Source organism: Otolemur garnettii, unplaced genomic scaffold, assembly GCF_000181295.1.
Source record: "Otolemur garnettii isolate 467f Iridium unplaced genomic scaffold, OtoGar3 scaffold00011, whole genome shotgun sequence".
NCBI lineage: Eukaryota > Metazoa > Chordata > Mammalia > Primates > Galagidae > Otolemur > Otolemur garnettii.
This window is the reverse complement of record NW_003852406.1, coordinates 18,524,251-18,544,909: the sequence shown is the minus strand read 5'-3', so window position 1 is coordinate 18,544,909 and position 20,659 is coordinate 18,524,251. Positions and strand designations below refer to the sequence as shown.

General features: G+C 50.1%; 1 protein-coding gene across 1 annotated transcript in view; it reads left to right on the top strand.

The window, feature by feature from the left end:
* The window catches only part of MEGF11 (multiple EGF like domains 11), a 248,752-nt gene that overhangs the window by 6,334 nt on the left and 221,759 nt on the right, over window positions 1-20,659 (top strand). The window contains exon 3 of the mRNA XM_003784441.2: window positions 2,267-2,367. Coding sequence (XP_003784489.1) covers window positions 2,267-2,367 — 101 coding nt within the window. The remainder of the gene's footprint in view (window positions 1-2,266; window positions 2,368-20,659) is intronic.

Genomic DNA, 20,659 nt, shown 5'->3' with positions numbered 1-20,659 from the left:
TTTTCCCAATACTGTATCCCCTTCCTCTAGCCTTTGACTATGAAATGAGGAGATGGGCCCAAATACTCCCTTCCTACCTCTAATTTTGCTAGAATTGGCTGCCTGTGGCTTTGGTCAAAGGCAGAGACAGAAATAGTAGTCCTGCTCCTCCCTGAGCCCTGGAAAGCCTGGAGCAAGAGCCAAGTTTGCTCTAAAGTGTAGCTCTGTTGGGTTCTTGGAAGCTAGAGCGATCGTCCATCACCTCTGGGGCTAGGTGAGTAAGTGGCTGCTTATTAAAATAGGCTGTATTCCTGGAACATGAATTATTTTGCTAAATTATTGAGTCGCCTTGCAGCTTTCCTGATGACCCAGAGTGTGTGTGCCGACAGCCGCACCATCCGTCTGCATCAGTGTAGAATGGCTTGTTTTAACTCAGCATCCTTCTCCTGAGAGCAGCTTGGTGCTCGCCCCTACCCCCAGCTGTTTCCACTCCCCCACCCCGCCCTGTACAGGGAGCAAACAAAGACTGGTGAGCCAGAAGCCACGGCTGGCAGTTCTCTCCTGAGAGGCTTTAATGGTGCCCAGACCACCTCCCCTTTGGGAAGGCTTGTGGGTCGTCCCGGTTGCTGGGTCGTCCCGGTTGTCTGTCTGTCATGACAGACTGAATGACCTCTGAGTCCATCCTCGGGCAGTCTTCGTCTGAGAGTCTCACGCAAGCCCCGAGACTGCCGGGAGCTGCCTTCCTGTGCTGGGGAGGGAGCTTCCCTTCAAGGCCAGCCTACCTTCCAGTATGAGTTTTTGACAAAGTAGAATGACCTTAGTTTACGACATTCCCAAATACCACAGATTTCCCCAGGGTCCCATATTGTCATTTGTCATGAAGCGACGTCTTTAAAGACTGGGAGGGTTGTCCCAGCCTGTGCTATAGGACTCCCTTCCCAAGCTGGCCTGACTCTCTGAGGAAAGCAGGCTGTGGGCTCCTCTGATGACCAGAGCCTGCTGTTCTGCTGCCAAAGAGGGGTCCACAGGGCAGGTGCCCCCAGGTGCTGGTGGGCAAATGGAATGAGTTCTGTCTTCTAGGCCCCAGGACTGGGGTTCAGTCCGAGTTACATCCATGACCTTGGGCAGGTCACTTCCTCTCTCTCTGTCTCTACAGCCACTCCACATCTCCACCTCTTTGACTCTGCATGCGAGGAGGGGGCTTTGCCTACCCCATTTTGACTCCCTCCTTAGGACTCAGGTCTCATACCTCCATATTTCCTTACTCTTATTCCTTCACTGTGACCATCTATAAGGCCTGTGAACACTGGCACAGGACAGCAGAGTAAGTCAGAGGGACCTTTGAAGTTAGAGGGAGCTCGCTTTGAATCCCAGCTCTGATTTATTAGCCGTGCTAGTCATTAGTTTTAGTCTTAGTTTTCTCATCCATAAAACAAAGGGGGAGGGGGATTTGAGGGTAACATAAAATAAAATAAGTATAAAAACTCTAAAAGAGAAATAAAATAAATACAATAAAGGAAGCATAATAATGGTACCTGCCTCAGGAGTTTTGGGAGAATGAAATGAGATTTCGCCTGTAATCTGTCTGGCACAGGGCCAAGTCTACACACTTAAGTCAGAAGACTGGAAGCCGGGCGTCAGACCCCCAGTCCAAGAGCATCGGTTGCTTTGTGAACCTCTTTCCACTGCAGAGTGGGTGGTCAGGTTAGGCCTTCCCAGGGATGTCACGTGGGGCACCCCTCCTAGAGGTGTTATTTTTGGTGTCAGGGGATTAAGTCACTCTCTGAGACTAAGCTAGACTCAGGGCCCTTTTGCTGACTCTGCTTCAGTTCTCCGAGTGGATGGGCCAACATCCAGGGCTGTGAGCTGTCTGGCCTATTGGAGGTGGGGATGGGGAGGGCACAGAAACTCCCAGGGCTGATTCCTGTCCAGGTGACCTCATGGGCAACTTCAGCCCAGAACCTGGAGGTTTTAAGGAACCAAGGAGAAGTTTATGGTTCCCCTCCACAGTGTGACCCCAGAACGTGACTTCTACAGCCCTTCTAGTTAGAGGAGATTGGGGAAAAGTCAGCGGTTTAGCAAACGCTGTGTTGGTAATACATTCTGCATCACAACAGCTCAGATCCCGCCATCGATTTTTTTATTGTGTTCCTTCATATTCGAAGCCGCCATGCATTTTAAAGTAATTATTGAATGGCATCCTCGATATAGCTTAACACAAATATCATTCTAAATGGGAGTGATTGATTTTCAATACTTTCAAGTCGCTTTCTCCCTTGTGCCTTAGGATCAGTTATAAGACAGCGTATCGGCGAGGCCTCCGGACCATGTACAGGCGGAGGTCCCAGTGCTGCCCTGGCTACTATGAGAACGGAGACTTCTGCATACGTACGTAGAGGCTACTGCTGTCCTGCCCTCAGTGAGGATGGGAGGGGAGGGAAAAGGAGGAGAAGGGAGGTATGGCTGACATCCAGGTCCCCTGGGCAGCAGGCCTCAGCCAAAGGGCTCCAAAGTCCCTGCCTGCTGCCAGGGCTCAGAAGGGGTAACGGGATTTGTGCAAGCTTGTTAGCAAGGATTTGGCCATCAGATCAGCCTCCTTACTCCTTACACAGCGTGGATGGAAGTGGGTCAGTTCTAGGCTTTGATTGGGGAGGAATGGATCCTTCTGGAGTGGGCACTCTGCGGAGCAAGTGGGGGGGGGGGACCTGACACAGGGATAAGGCCACAGTAGGTTTGAGGCTTTGTGGATGAAGGGAGAGATGGACAGAAGCAGGAGAGGGAGGAAGGAAGGCTGGATCATTGGATGGCAACACCACAGTACCTAGGAGGACGATGGTCAGGGCAAGGCAAACCAGGAGGTGGGAGAATTTCCAAAAAGGACTGGGGGACACTGGAGAAAAGGTGGATGCATGAAAGACAAACATTACCTTTTCCCTCTTTTGTCTGCAGTGGCTCAGAAAACTGCAGCCTAGTGTCCCCCAGAAAGATGAGAGCTGAGTTGCTGGCAGCCGCAGGCCCCCTGGGAGGGGCAGGGCTGTGTAGTGGGAGGCATATAGGAGCAAGAGCCTGCAGATCTGGGCCTCCCAGCCAGGTAGCTTTGGGAAAGTCACTTAAGCTCCCTGGGACAATGATTGCAGGGCCTTGTCAGATTCTAAGGGAACCTTTCTCTACTTGCCTCTGACCAATGAAATGGGACCAGTGTGGGGCTTTTCCAGGGGGCATTAGAAGGTTCCCTTGACCTCACAAGACTGTCAGAGAAGCTGGGAGGCCCCTGTTTAATGACTGAGAAGAGAATCCACCCCCACAGCTTCTGCCTTCTCATTTGGAGAGTGATTTTCCTCGTTAGTATTCTCTTTGCCATAGGGTAGGTAGAGTAAGCTAGCACCAGAGAGAAAATTGGGGCAGAGTGGGTGTTAACGTTGGGAATGAAATAACAATTTTCCCCTACTGTTGTTACATCTCCCTTAATGCTGGAGAAACTCAATTCTAATTGCATTACAGGGATGAATGAAAAATGCTCCCTCAAACGAGTTCAATAGTGATGGTTTGCAGGAAAAACACAAAGAAACGCACCTAAAACAAATCTCAAAAGGGTGTTGTTCCTCTGAAGCAGGGCAGAGGTCTGGGCTAGGACAAGGTATTGGCCTCACCTGGGATGGGGTGACTATAGGGACCCAGGAGGAGGAGCAAAATCAGGACAGAGGCTCCACTGCTGCTGCTCTGTCTGCGCTGAGTGGAGTGAGTGAGGCCAGGGTTGGGACACAAGACCTGTAAAGCCTCAGCAGGAGGGATGTGCGTGGACCAGCCTACCTCAGGGCATGGTGATGGACTTGGGGAAATTACAAAGGGAGTTTGGACGTCAGCATCAGGCTCCAGGAATGGAAGAATGCGTTCCCATTCTAATTTCCATTAGTGGATGGCGGTAAAGCTTTTGGAAAATGAAGAGCCGGGCAGAAGTGCTAGGTGTTCTTATTCTACAGGGGCTCAGTCGTGCTGACTGGGAAGGGAAGTTTACAACTCTCTGACCTACTCCTTATGTAACCACCGGGCCACCTGCTGAACTGGTGATCACAGGCCTGCCTACCAGGAAGTCAAGCTCATCAAAAAGCCAGGACTGAGGGGGTTTCTCTAAGAGAGGACAGGAGAGTTCCAGCAGAGAGACAGGGCATATTGCACCCTAGGTACTGGTCACACAGACCTGGGTTTGAACCTCGCTCTGCCACTGCCAGCCTCTTTCTTTTTCTCTTCGTTGTCTTCTGAGCACAGGCTGCATGCCAGGCACCCTTGTGTTCACTTTGTGTACACGGACACATCTTTTCCCCACAACAGACTTAAGAGGCAGGTGTCTTTATTTCTTTCATTTTATAGATGGGGAAACTGAGTCACAGAGAAATTAACTTGCCCAAGATCACACAGCTAGAAAATGGAAGGAGTTGAACCTAGATGCACAGTGTGTGCTCTTGGACTGCTTGGACAGGCTGCCTGTTGTCCTGAACTCAGGCAAGACCTTACCTTTCTGAACCTCCATGTCTGCTCATGTGAACTGGGGACAGGAGTGCCTGCATCACCAGACACAGAGTAGGTGCTTCATAAATGCCAGTTCCTTCCTCTGTGGTACTGGTTCTCAGCATGTTCAGTACTGACTCTTACTTTAATTGCTCAAAGCCTCCATGAACTCTCTCCCTGGGAGAATGCTCATTGCCTACATAAACCTGGACACACGAGTCCTTTCTAGGCAATGTCCATGGGCTCCCGGATCCCTTGAAACCTGTAAGGGGCACATGGTGAATAATTTCTGCCATATGCTCATGTTTATCCATTCAGCGTACGAGGTCTGACAGTTAAGTTCTTGTACTCATCCCAGAAAATGTGCTACATGTCTCACTGTTGAATATCACTACTGTCACCTTTATTTTTCCAGACAGAGTCTCACTTTATCATCCTCTGTAGAGTGCTGTGGTGTCATAGCTTACAGCAACCTCCAACTCCTAGGCTCAAGCAATCCTCTTGCCTCAGCCTCCTGAGTAGCTGGGACTATGGGCAGGTGCACAACACCTGGCTAGTTTTTCTGTTTTTAGTAGAGATGGGGGCTCTCTCTTGCTCTGGCTGGTTTGGAACTCCTGGGATGAAGCAATCCACCTGCCTCGGCCTCCCAGAGTGCTAGGATTACAGGCATGAGCCACTGTGCTTGGCCACTATGGTTACCTTTGAGGTACTCCATTCTAGAAGCTATGTGCTGATGCCAGCACCTAGCCCACCCTTCAAAGCAATTTCAGAACTCTTTTTCTGGAGTGGCCATCAGAGCTGTCAGTGTACAAGGTCTGACAATTAAGTTTTCGAACTCTTTCTAGAAAAAGTGCTTTGAAGGGTGGACTAGGTGCCGGCGTTGGTGCATAGCTTCCCAAGGGAGGTACTTTGAGGGTGAACGTAGTGATGTTCACCAATGAGGTATGGAGCATTTTTTCTAGGATGAATTCATGAACTTAATTGTCCTGCCTCATATATTTGTTCTTTCCTACTACAAAAGATACAAGGAACATAGATAATGGATGGTTGCTGCCCTCAAGCAGCTTGCAGCCAGGAAGAAGGAGGTAGCTAGAACACACAGGGCGCAGTAGAGAGGTGTTTCAAGCCAGTATTTATTAGATGCTTTCTATGGCCTCCCCAGAGCGCCAAGCTGCAGGGTAGAAGGCAAGTGTTAGAAATATCTCTTGCCCTGTGAAATCTACATTCTTGTTGGGAAGGCAAGATTAACACTCAGGAAAATCATTACATAACAGCCCAGACACTCGCTGTGGAAAAGACCAGACAAGGACAGATGAGCTCAGCGAGACAGAGTGCTGTGACCTGCTGTGTGGGTCTTTGAGCTGGACCTTGAGGGATGGAGTGACTTCGTTGGAGGGGAGGGAACCCCATCAGCAAAGACATGAGGTGGGCGTGGAGGAGGCCTGACCATGGTGGGCAGATCTGAGCTGGAAGGAGCAATGGGGCTGGCTGGGTTAGGTGGGGCATTGATGTCATAGGACAGCGGTCACAAGGTACCACAGGCTGGTGGCTTAACCCGCGGGAGCTGTCTCACAGACTGGAGGTTGGAAGTCTGAGCTCAAGGTGTCGAGAGGGTCACTTCCTTCTGAGGGCTGGAGGAGGAATCTGGGCCAGGCCTTTCTCCTTGAAGCACGGCTCCATCCTTCGTGCTGTGCTCTTCCCCGGTGCACATCTTCAGACTCCTTCTCATAAGCGCAGAAGTCATAGTGGGCTAGAGCCTCCCTAGCAACCTCATTTTCACTTGAGTAGTTCACAAGGTCATTCTCTGAGGCGCTGGGGTTAGGACTTCCACGTAGGAATTTTGGAGGGACATAATTCAACCCCTAGCAGGCAGGCATCAGCTATTACAAGCATCCTCTTGATCTTGCTTATTGTGATAGGAGGAAGGGGCCGGGGGCGGGGGGGGGGGGGCGCAGCTAGCCCTGCACAGGCTTTGTCTCCTGCTCATGAGGGAGGGAGACCTGACGGTTAGGGAGCTGAGGGGAGGAAGAAATGGTGGTGAGAGCGTGAAGAAGGGCGCTAGGGCTCGGGGTGCTGGTTGGAGAGGTAGGAGCTGAGGCCCTGTAGCCCTGCAGTTCCATTTCTCCCTCCCCACCCCTCAGAGGCCAGAACTGAGAATGCTGAGTCCTCAGGACCCGCACAAGAACATCCCCTGTGCTCTGGGAGTGGGCAGGGGGCAGGGGGCAGGGGGCCATACTCTTTCCTCTAGAACTACCATCTTAGAGCCTTTTTCAGCCCCAGGAGTGAAAGCCTTGGCTGAGTCTATCACACTAATCTTCTGGGCAATGTTCGGCAAGTTCTTTTGTCTCTCTGGACCAGCTGTGATGTGGAGGGGACCATCACTGTTTGTGGAAGGACAAAGAGATGGGATAGTGAGTGAGAATGTCCTAGAACGTGTAGAGCTTGACACAGATGCAGGATTTTGTGCCATTTCCCCTGCTCAGAACTGGTATCCTCATGAGAGCCCTTCAGGTACCACCCAGACCAGAGTCCTCCATGCCTTCCTGCCCAACTTGTACGCCCTTCCCTTCCCATTGCCTGCAGCTAAAGCTGAGTCCTGGCCTTGGTCATCAAGCAGCAAATACTTCCTGAAGATCGTTGGGCATAGAGTCCTTCCTTCCTTCCTTCCTACCTCCCTTTCTTCCTTCCTTTGTCCCTCCCTCCCTCCCTCCCTTCCTTTCTTTCTTCCTTTCTCTCTCCCTCCCTCACTTCTTCCCATCCTCCCTTCACCTCTCCTTTCAGGATAGGTCTGGGCATCTTTTCTTCTGCAGATAAAGCTGATTTTATGTCTTGGAGGAGCGGACTGTCACTTTCGTGGCAGGCTTTGTGGCATTTGCTGTTTCTTGAAAATACTATCCTGTATCAGACCAGACAGGCTGGGTTTTGCTGCAGTAACAAACGCCACCTAAATCCCAGTGACTTGAAACAGTAAAGTTTATTCCTGTTTACTTCATGTGTCCATCATGGGTTAGCTGAGTCCTGCTCCCATCGACCTCCCCCTGAGACCTAGGCTGTTGGAGGGAGCAGCATCTCACTGGAATGTTGCTGGCTGCTGTGGTGGAGAGAAGAGAGCTCTGCTTGGTCTTGAAAGCAGATAGCCAGGGACACTTCGTGAGCAATGCCTGTCCTCTTCCCAAGTCTCATACAGATGCCACAGTACTCACAGTTCACAATTCATTCCGATGTAGGATTATGCACCTAATAATATGAGACAGACTCTGTGCTGGACACCAGGGGTCTATGGACCCCAGCATGCCCGATTGGACTGCCAGCACCAGCCTCAGAGTCTCTGGTTCAGAAGATTTTGAGTGGGACCCGAGAATTTTTATTTCTAACAAGTTCCCAGGTAGTGCTGATGCTACTGGACCGGAACCACACTTCAAAAACCACTGGGCTGCATGATGCTAAGGGACCCGGTTGTGCTGACCACAGGCAAATGAGGAAGCTGCAAAGAGGCCCAGGGTGTTGCTTGACAAGCAGCTCTGTCCTCTTCCTGTTCAGAGCTTCTCCTGCTGGGCAACAGGGAGCATGGTAGCCAGCGGGGAAGGGAGTCTTTCTGTGCAGTCCCCCATCTCCCACTGCTCTAGGTCACTATTTTCCCCACGGGGAATCAGTGCCCCCAAATTTCCAGGTGGTGTCTCTGGGCCCCTTTGGTGCCTGCTTGGTCTGCCAGAGCCACCCTTGCAGTGTGCTTTTCATCAGATCCAGTAGAAGAGAGATGACCCCGAAACTACAGGCCCATGTGTGGCTGAGAGGCCTGGCTGGGCTGTGGCCTGACAGGGCCCAGCGTGCTCAGGACACACCATCATCTTGGCCCCAGGGCCAGGGACTGTGCTGGCCCATTACCTTAGTCTGTTCGGTGGTGGCTGTGGCAGATTCTCACAGAGGGAATCTGGGGGTGGGAATACACTGGATTTAAGTGTTACACATGGATGTAAAACTTGAATTCCTCATGCCGACTCTGTGGCTTAGCTACTCCTGTTTCATTATTGCTGTTGTTCTGCACAATTGTTTAAATTTAATTCCCTCGTCTATTACTTTCTTTGCTCATCATCTCCCCTTGCATCTCGTTCTCCAGTGAAGTTTAGCTTAACACTTCTTGAAGGATCTTTTAAGACAGGCTATGAGTGATCCTCTCTCTTTGGCTTTATTTGTCTAAAAATGTCCTGACTTTGCCCTCCCTCGTATGATGGTTCAGCTGCCTGCAGCACGCTGGGTTCTCCCTCGTCTTCTCCCGGCAGTTTGAGTATGGTATCCACTGTGTGCTGGACTTCATCCTTGCACCTCTCTGACGTTTCACTAGCACGTTTCTGGGTGTGGCGTTACTTTTATTTACGCTGTTTGCTTCCCGACATATAGATCTTCTTCAAGCTAGTTCATGTCCATCAGTTCTGGAAAATTTTCATCCATGTTTCTTCAAAAATCTACTTTCCTCCATTCTCTCCCACTGGCCCCTCTGATATCGCAGACCCTTTCACTCCACCCTCTGTCTCTCCTGAATTCTCATTTTTCATCTCTCTCCCTCCCAGCTGCGTCTTGGGCATTTTGTTCAGATCCATTTCTTGGAGCCTCTGGTTCTGCTGATTAACCCATCTGTTGAGGCCTCAATTTCAGTGACTACGTGTTTCATTTTTGGCATTCTATTTGTTCTGTTTCAGCTACACATGTTCTTTTTCTATGGTGTCATGTTCTTTCTTTATGAATTCTGTTTCTTCTTTTATTGCTTTAATTATTTTAAACATATTTCTTTTATAGTCCCTTCCAGATAGTCCTATTAGTTCTATTAGCTCAACTTTCTAGCATATCAGCTCTCCTGTTTATGCACCTGCTAATTCTTCATTATGGGGGATTGTTTTCTCATGGAAAGCTGTAAATTTTTTATTTATTTTTATTTTTGAGACAGAGTCTCACTTTGTTGCCCTCAATGAGAGGGCCATGGTGTTATAGCTCACAGCAACCTCAAACTCCTGGGCTCAAGTGGTCCTCTTGCCTCAGCTTCCCAAGTAGCTGAGACTAGAGGCACCTGGCTAGTTTTTGAGATGGGATGTCGCCATTCGACCACCTCGGCCTCCTAGAGTGTTACGATTACAGGCGTGAGCCACCATCTCCAGCCTGAAGGCTGTAAATTTTTTAGCCTTTTTTCCCCCCTTCCCCATGCCTTTGGGTTGTGCAAGGGCCCTACACATTAGTTTTGCTTTTTCTGGCTGGGCACCCTATTCTTTTTCACGGGCTCAAGACCACTCTTTACTTTGATAACATGGTTTGGAATTTCATGGTGTGTGTGGGGTAAAGGATTATGCGTTTGTTTCTTTTTTAATTGATGTGAAATTAACATAATATAAAATTAAATCATTTTAAATCAAGCAATTCCATGACATTTAGTATATTTGCAATGTTGTACAACCATCACCTCTCTCTAGCTCCAAACTATTTTCATCACCCCTGAAGGAGCCTCCGTGCCCATTAAGCAGTCACCGCCCATTTCCCTCTCCTGGTTTTTTGCTTCTTATGGGAGACTTTTTCTCCATTTAAATATCTTGTTTTATCTCTAGGTTGGTGGGCAGCATTTTCAAGTCTCCCCTACTTGGAGCTGGCAACTTCCAAGGCCAAGCCTGCCCTGTGTGGGTGTTAAATCCCTGGCTCCCAGCCTGGGCTAGGGGCTGGGGGTTGTAGCCAGGTCTGACATTCCCTGGGCTAACTTGGCTTTAGCATCTGATGTGCTCCTCTTGTAAACTCCCCCTTTTCCTCACACTTAGAGCTCAGCTATTTTTATTATATTTCAGGGGCACTTTTGTAGCATGAGGGGCTACCTTAGCACTTTCTGCCATATCACTGGAATTGCCCCTATTTTATGGCGAACAGTGGAGTAGGGTCTTTATAACAAGACCCTGTGACATTTAATTCAATGCTTCCTTGGACAGGTTGCTAACTTCTAACAGTAATAATGACAACAACAGTGTCATGTCTGGTGGTCTACCCAACACTTTCACATACAGCGTATCACTTGCCGTCAGACTGAAGGAGTGAACACTATTATCACTGCAGGTTCACAGGAGAGAGCCCTGATGCTCAGAGAGGCTGAGCGACTTGTCCGCATATATCACGGCAGACCAGGAATGCAGATTGTGCCACTCCAAATCCTGGATGTTCCCCTCCGGTAGTGGGTTTTCTCTTAGCACAAGGGACCTGTGGGCAGAAGACAGAAGTATTGTCAGCCAAGAGAACAAGTGAGGAGTTTTGGAGGGCGAGCAGGGGATGGAAGATGTACTGGTTTGAGTTCAAAATTTTGGTAAGGTGAGCCCTGATAAGTGCCAGGATCAAGGTAGCAGGTGACTATGGGAGCAGGGGACTGGGATGTGTGTGTGTATTAGCAGAGCTGTGACACCTATCTGAAACTCAGCCCTCCGCACAGCTGCTAGGTGAAAGAACTCCCTGCTGACCCCCTGAGAGGCTTTCCAGAAATTATGCTGATGCCACTCCCTTGGGTCACCAACACCTGGTGCTGAGCTTAGCTGCCCAGAAGAACAACATCCATCCATCCTCTGTTCATTCTCTATCCATCCACATTTATTATTGTTATTGGGCACCTCCACCTTGGAGGCACTGCTGAGTCCTGGGGATGGGGAGATGAATAAGAAGCAAGTGGTCTAGTGGGAGAGAAGCCATCACAGCATGATAAGCAGTTTGAATAAGCAGGCAGGGGTGTCACCAGGTTGGTGATGGGGAAGGGGTCGAAGCTGATATGGCCACCGGGGTCTGGTCCCCAGTCTGTGGGCTTAGAAGGTTGATTTAGAATGCTCAGAGTGACTGAGCTCTAGGTGGTGATTCACAGTGACAAAACTCATAAATACTGAAGCTTAACCTTGCTGCCAATTAATTCATTTACAATGAGACACGTAACTACCAAAGATTTGTCCTTGTTCACTTTTAGTGCTCGTCACATCCTCAATAAATAAACGAGCGAATTCATGGTCTGGGTACCCACGATGCCCAGCGACCTCTCTGGGCTCCCCTTTGTGTCAGCACCTGTTTAGACGCCTCCTGTCACACCACCTGCTTCGGAGCCGCATGGCGGTTGGCTGTGTGTACCCTCTGCCCACCATCCTGTCCCTTCTCTGGGCCCGCATCAGCTGGGCCCCTCTGCTGTTGTCGTCCTATTTACCTGTCCATCCCTGAAGCAGAGAGATTGAGTCTCCTCATGACTCATCCGGGCCAGAATACTCCGTGTTCTCCCATTCCCTGGGGCTTCATGCAGGCAGCCCCTGCTTCTTAGAACCCTTGGTCCTGCTCTCCTGATTTCTGCCTAGTGGCCCTTAAACACTCAGTGCAAACCCAAACATTCTCTGTGAGCCCTGCCCTGGCACTTCCTTCTCCTCTACCCTGGTCCTGGTGGCAGCCCCTTCTCCCCAGGGTCCTCTTGTCAATGTGTTCGTGGTCTCCCTCATGGGACAGTGAACTCCGTGAGGGCCCAGGCTTTAGGACTGCCCCCTCCCATACCCCTAGTGCCCAGCACAGGACACTTGCAGGCTTGTTGACTAGCAGGACACATGGGCTGGCTTTTCCCAGGGAGAGCCCAGAGCCTGCCTCAGATGGGCCCTCAGGTTCTCAGAGCCCTTCCTCGAGTTCTGGTGTCTGCACCCATGTCATTATGTGTGAAGAGTCCAAGGACCGTCCTTTTAGGCTCTGCTGGGACTGAGCCCATTGTCCCAGAAACCAGGAGGCCACGGGGGAAGGAGCAGTTTCTCACGGAGCACCCCCTTATTTACTGAGCTCCTCTTCCCTCCAGGCCATGAAGGGGATATTGTGGAGGGCAAGCTGGTCCCCACATTTCCTCTAATGCCTTCTGCCTGGTAAAGGGATGCCGAGTGGCCTCATTGTAGGTGGGAACACTGCCTCAGCGCCCCCCACTTCTTTAGTTGGTGTCTCTGGAGACTAGTCTTTGAAGAGCCTAGCCCAGCTGTCCATCATGTGGGTGGGTGGGTGGGGGCTCACTGGGGGTGCTGAACACCCCTTCACTGAGCTGACTGGGCACTGGCCAAACCCCATGGAGAGCCAAGAACAGGGTTACAGACACACATCCCACAGTCCCTACCACGTCTGTACCTAGGGGCAAGAATAAAACTATTGAACTTCTGTCAGTAAGTTAGAATGGAATAGGGCCCTGGAGGCCTCCTGTGGTGCCAGGGGTTAACCCCGCAGTTGCTGGCTGATGGGAAGGTGGGGGTTTGGGAGGTAGCACTTACTGATGAGAACAGGAATACATGATATTTTAAAATTCAGTATCCTTCACCCCAGTCTATTTCTTGGCCTGGACCCAAGTCCCTTCATCTCATTTGACCCTGCACATGTGGTGTGTCTGGACCTCTGAGGAAGGGCCATCTCAGCTTGTGTCTGGCTGTGTGAACATGTCTGTGCATATGGAATTGTGAGTCTACATGTGATGGGTGTCTGTGCAGGCATGTTGTACTGGGTGCTGTAAAGGTTAAGAGCACAGACCCTAGACCTGGGCTGCTGCCTATTGCCTGTGTGACTTTGGGCAAATTACTTAGCTTCTCTGTGCCTCATTTTACTCAGCTATAAAATGGGTAGCAATAGTAAGTTCTTTGTGGCAAAGTGAAGATTAAATAAGCAAATGTTATATAAAGAGCTCAGAATGGTGCCAGGCATGTGGACAGTGCCGTGGAAATGTGAGCTTCTTATTACAGACACATGTGGATACTCTTGAGAATTAGGTTTTAGAGTATAATTTAATTTGAGAATTAGAATTAGTGTGCAGAGCTCCCCACTTACATCCTGTGTGCCTCACTTGCTGCAGATTGTGTCTGCCCATGAAAAAGCCCCCAGTAACCCATGTGCTGAGTGTGAATCTGTGTGCTTGTGTGTTCCACAGTCTGTGCATTCACTTCTCCCTAGATTCTCCGGAGTCACCTTCCCCATTGTAATTTCCCACTTTCCTTTCTCCTTCCCCTATTTAAACAGCTATTGGTCCTGAATTGTCACCAAGGGAATCAGAATTGCTTCTTTGCTCTGATGGGGTGGGAAGGGGGAGCCAGATGCCGCCATCAATCTCATTCTCCACAGTGGAAGCAGACCTGGAACCAAGGGCAAACCCAGTGAGACCTCCTTTCTCCCCTGGCCAGAGAACTGCCCCTCTGGTCACCTTTATCCTGTACCCAACTGGGAAGAAAGGTAAACTCCCAAATCTGGAAGCCAGGTGGCCCCAACTTAAAGGCAGCCCCTACCCGTTTGGCGAGGCCTGGTGGAGGGCCAAGGCCTTGACCTCTGTTTATCCACAAGGTTTCACCCACCAAACAAACTGCGAAGGAGGCCTGATGGTAAATCAACAGCAAGTGTGATTTAGAGGACTCTGTTTGTTTGCCCAGCTAAGCTTTTGGCAAGGTAAATGTGTAAGCTGCAGAAAATCTCTTTGAAACAGCCACAGGGCTCAAATGCCCTTCAGTCCTCCGTACAGGATTCTCAAAATTATATGGACTAGATTAGTATCTCTATTACATAAAAACCATTTCAGTGGCTGCTTGAGGCGGTGAGAATAAAGTCACCAGACAGACCTATTGTTGCCCTGCCCCTCCAGCCCCTGGTAATTGAAGATTTCCCTTTAAAAGTGTGTCAGGTGGAAAGAGCTCCTAATTTACTAAGTGGAGGGGCCTTTGTTAGGGAGACTGCTGCTTTGTTCTGCCTGTCCTTTTGAATCTAGTTTGGCAGAATGGACTTACATAAAGCACTATCAGAGGATTGATGCTGGGAGGGGACATGGGGGAGCCCCCAGCCCTCCCCCACTGCCCCCACCCACTTCCACCCTACAGGAGGGAGGCCAAGCAAGGACTCTTCCCCTCTCTGTCTGCCTTTCTCCTCCTCTTCCTCCTGCTTTTCCCTTTCCTGGCAGGGGCTCTTTAACTACGTGGACTCTAGAACATGGGGCAAGAACTGGCCCTGAGACAAACAGGTGGCTTTGTAGGAGTGGTGCCCTTGTTTTTTGTAATCAGAGCACATTCTCCTCCTTTTTAAATTGTGTCTCTGCATGGAAACCCCAGAGGCAATATCTAGTTTTGGGGCTGCAATTCTGCTGGTTGTCTCATTTGAATCTAGCTGAGGTCTTCAGCCCCAGGTTGAAATGCCATCTGGTGTCGGATGGGACAGTTTTGGTTGAAGAGGCTTCTTTGGTCTGGGGCACTAAGCAGCATTTGTTGTCTAAAAGTCCTCCCCCATGCTGGCTTCTGGCTCCCAGCAGGAGGAGGTCATTGAACTTGATTGAGAAGACTTGCATTTTGCCTCCAAGCAGGGAGCTGCCCCTGGGAGGCTGTAGGATGTGAGCCCTGACCTACCTTGTAGGGATGGAGTTCACCTGCTCGGCCATGGTCTTGCTGTGCTAATGCAGGATTTCACTTTCCTGGCCCTGAAGCATAAGAAGACCTATCAGCTCTGAAATTCTATTAAATCTGAGTTCAAATTATGGTGACTGAGGGCAAACATTTTTCTCATTCTGAAGTCAACAGGCAAAAGTAACATGAGACCCAGGACCGATAGTTTAAATTGCAAACTTGCAACTGCAGTTCTGAATGAAACGAACTGGAGGAAGAAGGACCTAAGAGAGGCAGAGTGATTAGAAAGGAATCGTGAAACAGTCATGGAGACGCTGGGAAGTGCTATTTGGTTGTTTTAAGACCGTGAATGTGTCAGACGTAGGATTACCTTGATGAATTTTACATGGGCAAAGAGGCTCATGAGCTTCCCAAGGGCAGGCCCACTTCTTCCTAGACGCAACTTTCACAGCTGTCACAGATTTTCACGGTTTCCCCTAAAGACTTAACTACTTGGCCAAGGTGGGGAGAGGGAAAAGATGATCTAACAGCGACCAGCCCTGAGACCTGCAGCTCTGGACAAGGTGGAGAAAGTTGTCTGGGCACATCAGCCCCATTTGGAACACATCCTAGACAGTGACCTTGTTGGAGAACGTCTGCCTTCACATGTTATCTCATTTTATCCTCAAGATGACTGGCCGGTAATGTAGTCCGCTCTCTACACGTGTAAAACTAAGACTCAGAGGAAGTAAATGACTTGCCCACCGGCCTGTAGCTAGGAAGTTGTAGAGCTGGGTTTTTGAGTGCACTGTTGTAGAAAACTCCAGGGATGTAAAATCTACCAGGACCTTAAATTCAGAAGAATGGGACCCTTGTGCCTGGCTGGGGGGTCTCGTTGTTTAGCGCCCAGGCTCTATGCAGTAGAGCCCTCCACTTCTAACCTTCAGGCTCTGGAACCTAGGGTTGCAGCCCCACCTTGCACTTTTAGTAGAATGACTGAGACACATGGTAAGCCACTTTGAGTCTCTCTTTCCTTATCTACAAGATAGGAGTAGCAGCTCCCAGCTACAAGAAGGTATGATAGGGCTTTGTAATCCCCAGCTGCTGCCAACCTCACCTTGCCCAGCTAGCAGCAGAAAGAATAGCCTTCTTCACCTCTTCTTCCTCCTTCTTTATTACCATCAACATAGCAAATACTAACATAGCACAAACCATATGCAAGCCTCATTTTTCTATTAACTCATAACAATCTCATGAAGTTGGTATTATTAACACTCCCATTTTGCAGATGAGAAAGTGGAGGCACAAAGAGGTTACATAACTTGTCCAAGGTCGCAGAGGCATGAAGCAATAGAAACGGAAGTCAAACTCAGGCATCTGGTGTCATTTGCCTGCTTATAACCATTCAGGTACAGCTGATGGCCTTCAGACTCAGCAGCCCCGAGGCTGCATTCTGAAGCTTCTGTGTCTGGTGTCTTTGGAGGCTGAGGTGGGCAGTATGTAGCTGATGGGGTTTGGGTGGCAGCTGCCTGTCTGGCCCCTGCTGTGTGTGGTCAAGCCACCTGTCTTGCTCACTTCCTATTCTAGTTCCCATTTCTTTCTGGGTTGAAGCTTGGTCTGGGGAACTCTGCTGTTTATCCTTTCTGTAGAGGATACCTCTTTTGTGTAATGAGGATGATAACAGTACCTTCCACTTAGGTTTGGATCTAGGAAGGAGCCCTGGGTGTATATGCATCGAGTTGGGAGGTGGGCACACAGGCTCCCTCTGACTTCCTGAAGAAAATGTCGTAAACTGTCAGAGAGAATAGCAAATGCATGCTTTCAAACTCATAGTCCGCGTCACGGAAACGTGGTGCAGGACCTCAGCTTTGTGGATGGTAAAGCCCTGCCCAGCTGTTTGCTCTAGGACACGCACAGATGGCATTTCCCTCTAGACAGAAAGGACGGATGTTTAGATCTGCATCATCAGGGTCCCAGGGCTCAGCCTGCAGGTGTCCCCGAAAGAAATGATGATTTAGAACCCCACAGAGGGGTGCAAGGGCACAGTCTGCCTGTCATAAGGAGGTGTCTGCCAGCCTGCGCGCTTGGTTTTCCACTGTGGGGGTCACAGTGGTGGTGGTAAAGCTCAAGAGAGTCTGAATGGTATTGCTTAATGGCAGAAAGGTATGTGTAAGATTTTCCTCCATTTGCTTGGAAATGAAACAAACCTCTGTCTGTCATACAAATGAGGAAACTAGGGTATATAAAGGATAAACAGCAAGGTTCCCAGGACCAAGCTTCATCCCAGCAGTATAACCTCTTAAGATTACGTACTACCCAGAATTCTGGGGCGTGTCTGGGTAGGGTGAAGGCAAGCCTTGCCCCAAGCAGCGAAATGGCAAACTGACTTCTGGGCAGTCTGCTTCTCCCAATCTGTGATGGCAGACATTCCCCTTGAGCAGAAAGCCGAGCCGGCATGCCTTGCATACCAGCTCCCTGCATTTATCTTGGGGAGCTTCAGAACATAGCTTCTCACTTGTGTACACCCCACATGAGGAGTGATGTGGATGCCTCACTGAAAAGTCTTCATTTCCTGTTGAGAACGAGAGGGCGGTTCTAAGATCTGTGAATCTGCTTGTGGAAAGTGGTTTATTTCCCAGAGCTGTGTACCGAGCAAGGGAAGCCATATGGCCCAGCGGTGGAACAGCTGTCTCTTGAGAAGGAACAATTTGGGAACTTCCACCAATCTGGGTGAATTACGAGACTTGCAATTTTCATGCATATGTTATGGCAAGTTACCAACAGAGCAGTCAAGTGGGTTGATGATGGAGAGAGATGGAATGGCCCCATGCTCCATGCCCTGGCCAGCAGCACGACCATCCATCCCCAGAAAGCCTGACTCAGCGGCCACCTTCTGAGCCTGTCTGCCCCGGCTGGGGCCTGCCTCTGAGGCCATGTGGGCCAGTGCCCCGCCAGCTCCCTGGGGATCCCCATCACCTCTGCCAGGAAGATGGTCCTCGCACTTCCTCCAGAAAATATACATGTCATCCTTTAATGATAGTTCCCACTTGCCTCTTTGGCAGGGCTGGGAAAATCCAGCTGAAGAGTGCTTAGTGTTTGGGAGCTGTTATGTTTTTTCTGCTCTATGATCCATGGTAGGCTAAAAGGGCCAGAGCTGCTTTTCCTCCCTATAGAAGATAACTGAAGCAGGACGGGCCTCCCCAGGGAGAATTAAAGGTGATGAGAGGCGTCTATTGGCTGGAATCATTAATATCCTTCCCCTACATGGCCTCAGAGCATTTTCCAGGGGGTCCCTCGTCCTAGTGAGAACTCTTTTTTCCCTGTGGTTTCTGGTGGCCTCACAGAGCAAGTGCTGTCTCATCCAGGGAGCAGCGGGGAGAGTCACGTGGTGGGGCCCGTGCAGCCAGCGCCAGGCCACCCACATGTGTTCTTCCTCCATTCTTACAGCTGTGCTTTCTGGTGGGCACTGCCGGTCCCCATTCACAGATTAGGAAGCAGAAGCACAGAGAGGCTGAGGAACATACAGGGGCCCTGGCCCGTGATGGGGGACTAGAAGAGATGGGATTCAAATTCAGGTCTCTCCAACTCCAGAGCCAAGGCTGTTTCCTAGCCGTGGTGCCAGACCCGTTAGATCTCTGAGTGTGGTGCTAACAGACAGCGTGTGTTTTAGGAAAAAGGCATCACACAAATTGCTGTGTCTCGGGGCCTCTTGGTTTCTCTCCACTGACAAGCCAGGAATTTTCACATCAGACAGATTGCACCAGGTGATTTCCTGGTCTCCAGAAGGTTCCTGCTAAAATATAGCTGTCACCTGGATGTGTGGACACTGGCGCCCTCCCACATCTAATGCTCACTCTGAAGCCAGCTCTGCTCTCATCCTGACTGCCCCATACCTTCTCTTACCCAGCTGAAGCTCTACAATCCACATGTCACAGCCAATCTAAGCAAGGTGGTGTTGGGTAGACTGCCAGGTTCCAGCAGGGAGGAGGCAGCCCGTGGCCCTGGCCGTGCCCCTTGCTTCCAGCTTGTTCTGGTGGGACACAGGCTGAAGGCCACTGCCTCCCCAACCAAAAGAAACTGCTCTCCCTTCAGAGGCTAAGAGCAGACTCTGTGTGTCTCTGCTAGTCACCAGCTGGGCTCCATGTGGCATTAGGTCATTGTTATCTGTCCTCTCTTTTGGGGGGGGGTGTCCTGAGGGGCCTTCAAAGCAGGATTTGAGCCTGAATATCTCTATTCTCTGTGGAGCTAACAAGAGTTAGTAGGGAGTAAGGTACAGTGGCTTATGTCTGTAATCCCAGCACTTTGGGAGGCTGAGATAGAAAGATTGCTTGAGGTCAGAAGTTTGATACCAGCCTGGGTAATGTAGCAAGACCTTGTCTTTACAAAAGATTTTTTTAAAAAGCTGGCCATGGTGGCGCACACCTATCATCTCAGCTACTTGGGAGGCTTAGGCAGGACAATCACTTGAGCCCAGGAGTTTGAGATTGCTGTGAACTATAATGATGCCACTGCACTCCAGCCTGGGCAATGGAGCGAGGCCCTGTATCAAGAAAAGAGAAGAGAAGGGAGGGGAGAGGAGGGGAGAAGAGAGGAGAGAGAAGGAAGGAGGAAAGGAAAGGAAAAGAATTAGTAGGTTTATTGGCCATTCAGTGTCTGTCAGAAAGGCACTCTGGGGAAATAAAAATAGCCCCTCCCAAAAAGGCTGGGGCCTTGTTCCCTAGTCTCCTGCAGAAGGCTGATTTGGTATTTAGGAGGCACTTTCTTTTGGTTTCCCCCTCCCCAGAGATCTGCTGGCACTTGGTGACAGTCCAAGCCTCTGGACCTTTATGTGCCGGTGTTAGTGTGGCAATGGCCTCTCATCAGAGAAGCCGAGGAGGGTATTCCTGCTTGGCTTTTCCTACTTTCTTCTTCTTTATGAATTTGCCCTTTTCTTGGGTGGGGCCATCTCAGAGCTCTCCTCTTGTTATACCTGTGGAGAGGGGAGGGCTGGAGACAGCTGCCTTAGTTACCTTCAGCCACTGGCAGCTGGTGCCCCATTCCCAGATGGCTGCCTCCCTCTTCTCCTTTGTCTCTGAGTCCAGCTGGGGCCCCCTTTAGCTGCACCCTCATTCTCCCTACACAAGACTCCAGGGGATGTGGGGGTCCCTGGAACATGGCTTTTGGGGAGATAGCTGTCCCAGGCCCCACACTGGACTTGAGGGGTGTATGAGTGGGATTGGCCCAGATGGTGGAGGGAGGGGAGCTTCACCAGGGGACAGTGGGCACCAGGGGATCCTCACTTACAGGTGGGGGTTCAGTTTTTGATCCCTGGCAAGGCATATGAAGAGAGCAAGGGCCAAAATTCCAGTGGCATAGCTGAGGCTCAGGGCTGGGTCGGACCCTCTGATCTGCAACCCAGGCCTCAGGTTGGTGGAGCCAGTTGCAAATCAGGAGACATTTGGTTGAATCCTGATGCTTTTCTGCACCCCGATCTGGGAATCACACATTCCCAGGTAAGGTGGGACCGTGAAAGTTACTAAAGCTAGACACAGCTCCCTGGATGCTGATTTCTGCCCCAGACCTCTGGGCCACCATTTATACTCTTGATATGTAAACAGGCCTCACAGAGCTGTGCAATGTGGAGGCTCTGCAGTTTGATTACCTTGGCTGACAGGGAGCTCACTATCTCCTGAGGGAGCCCAGGTGGGTTTGGACTGCACTAAAGAGATTGAAGGTATTTATTTTGGTCCCAGAACAAGTTTTTCTCTTCCACATATAGTTTTTCAGATATTTAAAAAACTATCTCCCATTTCCCTGCTTCCCAACTAATGCTTTCT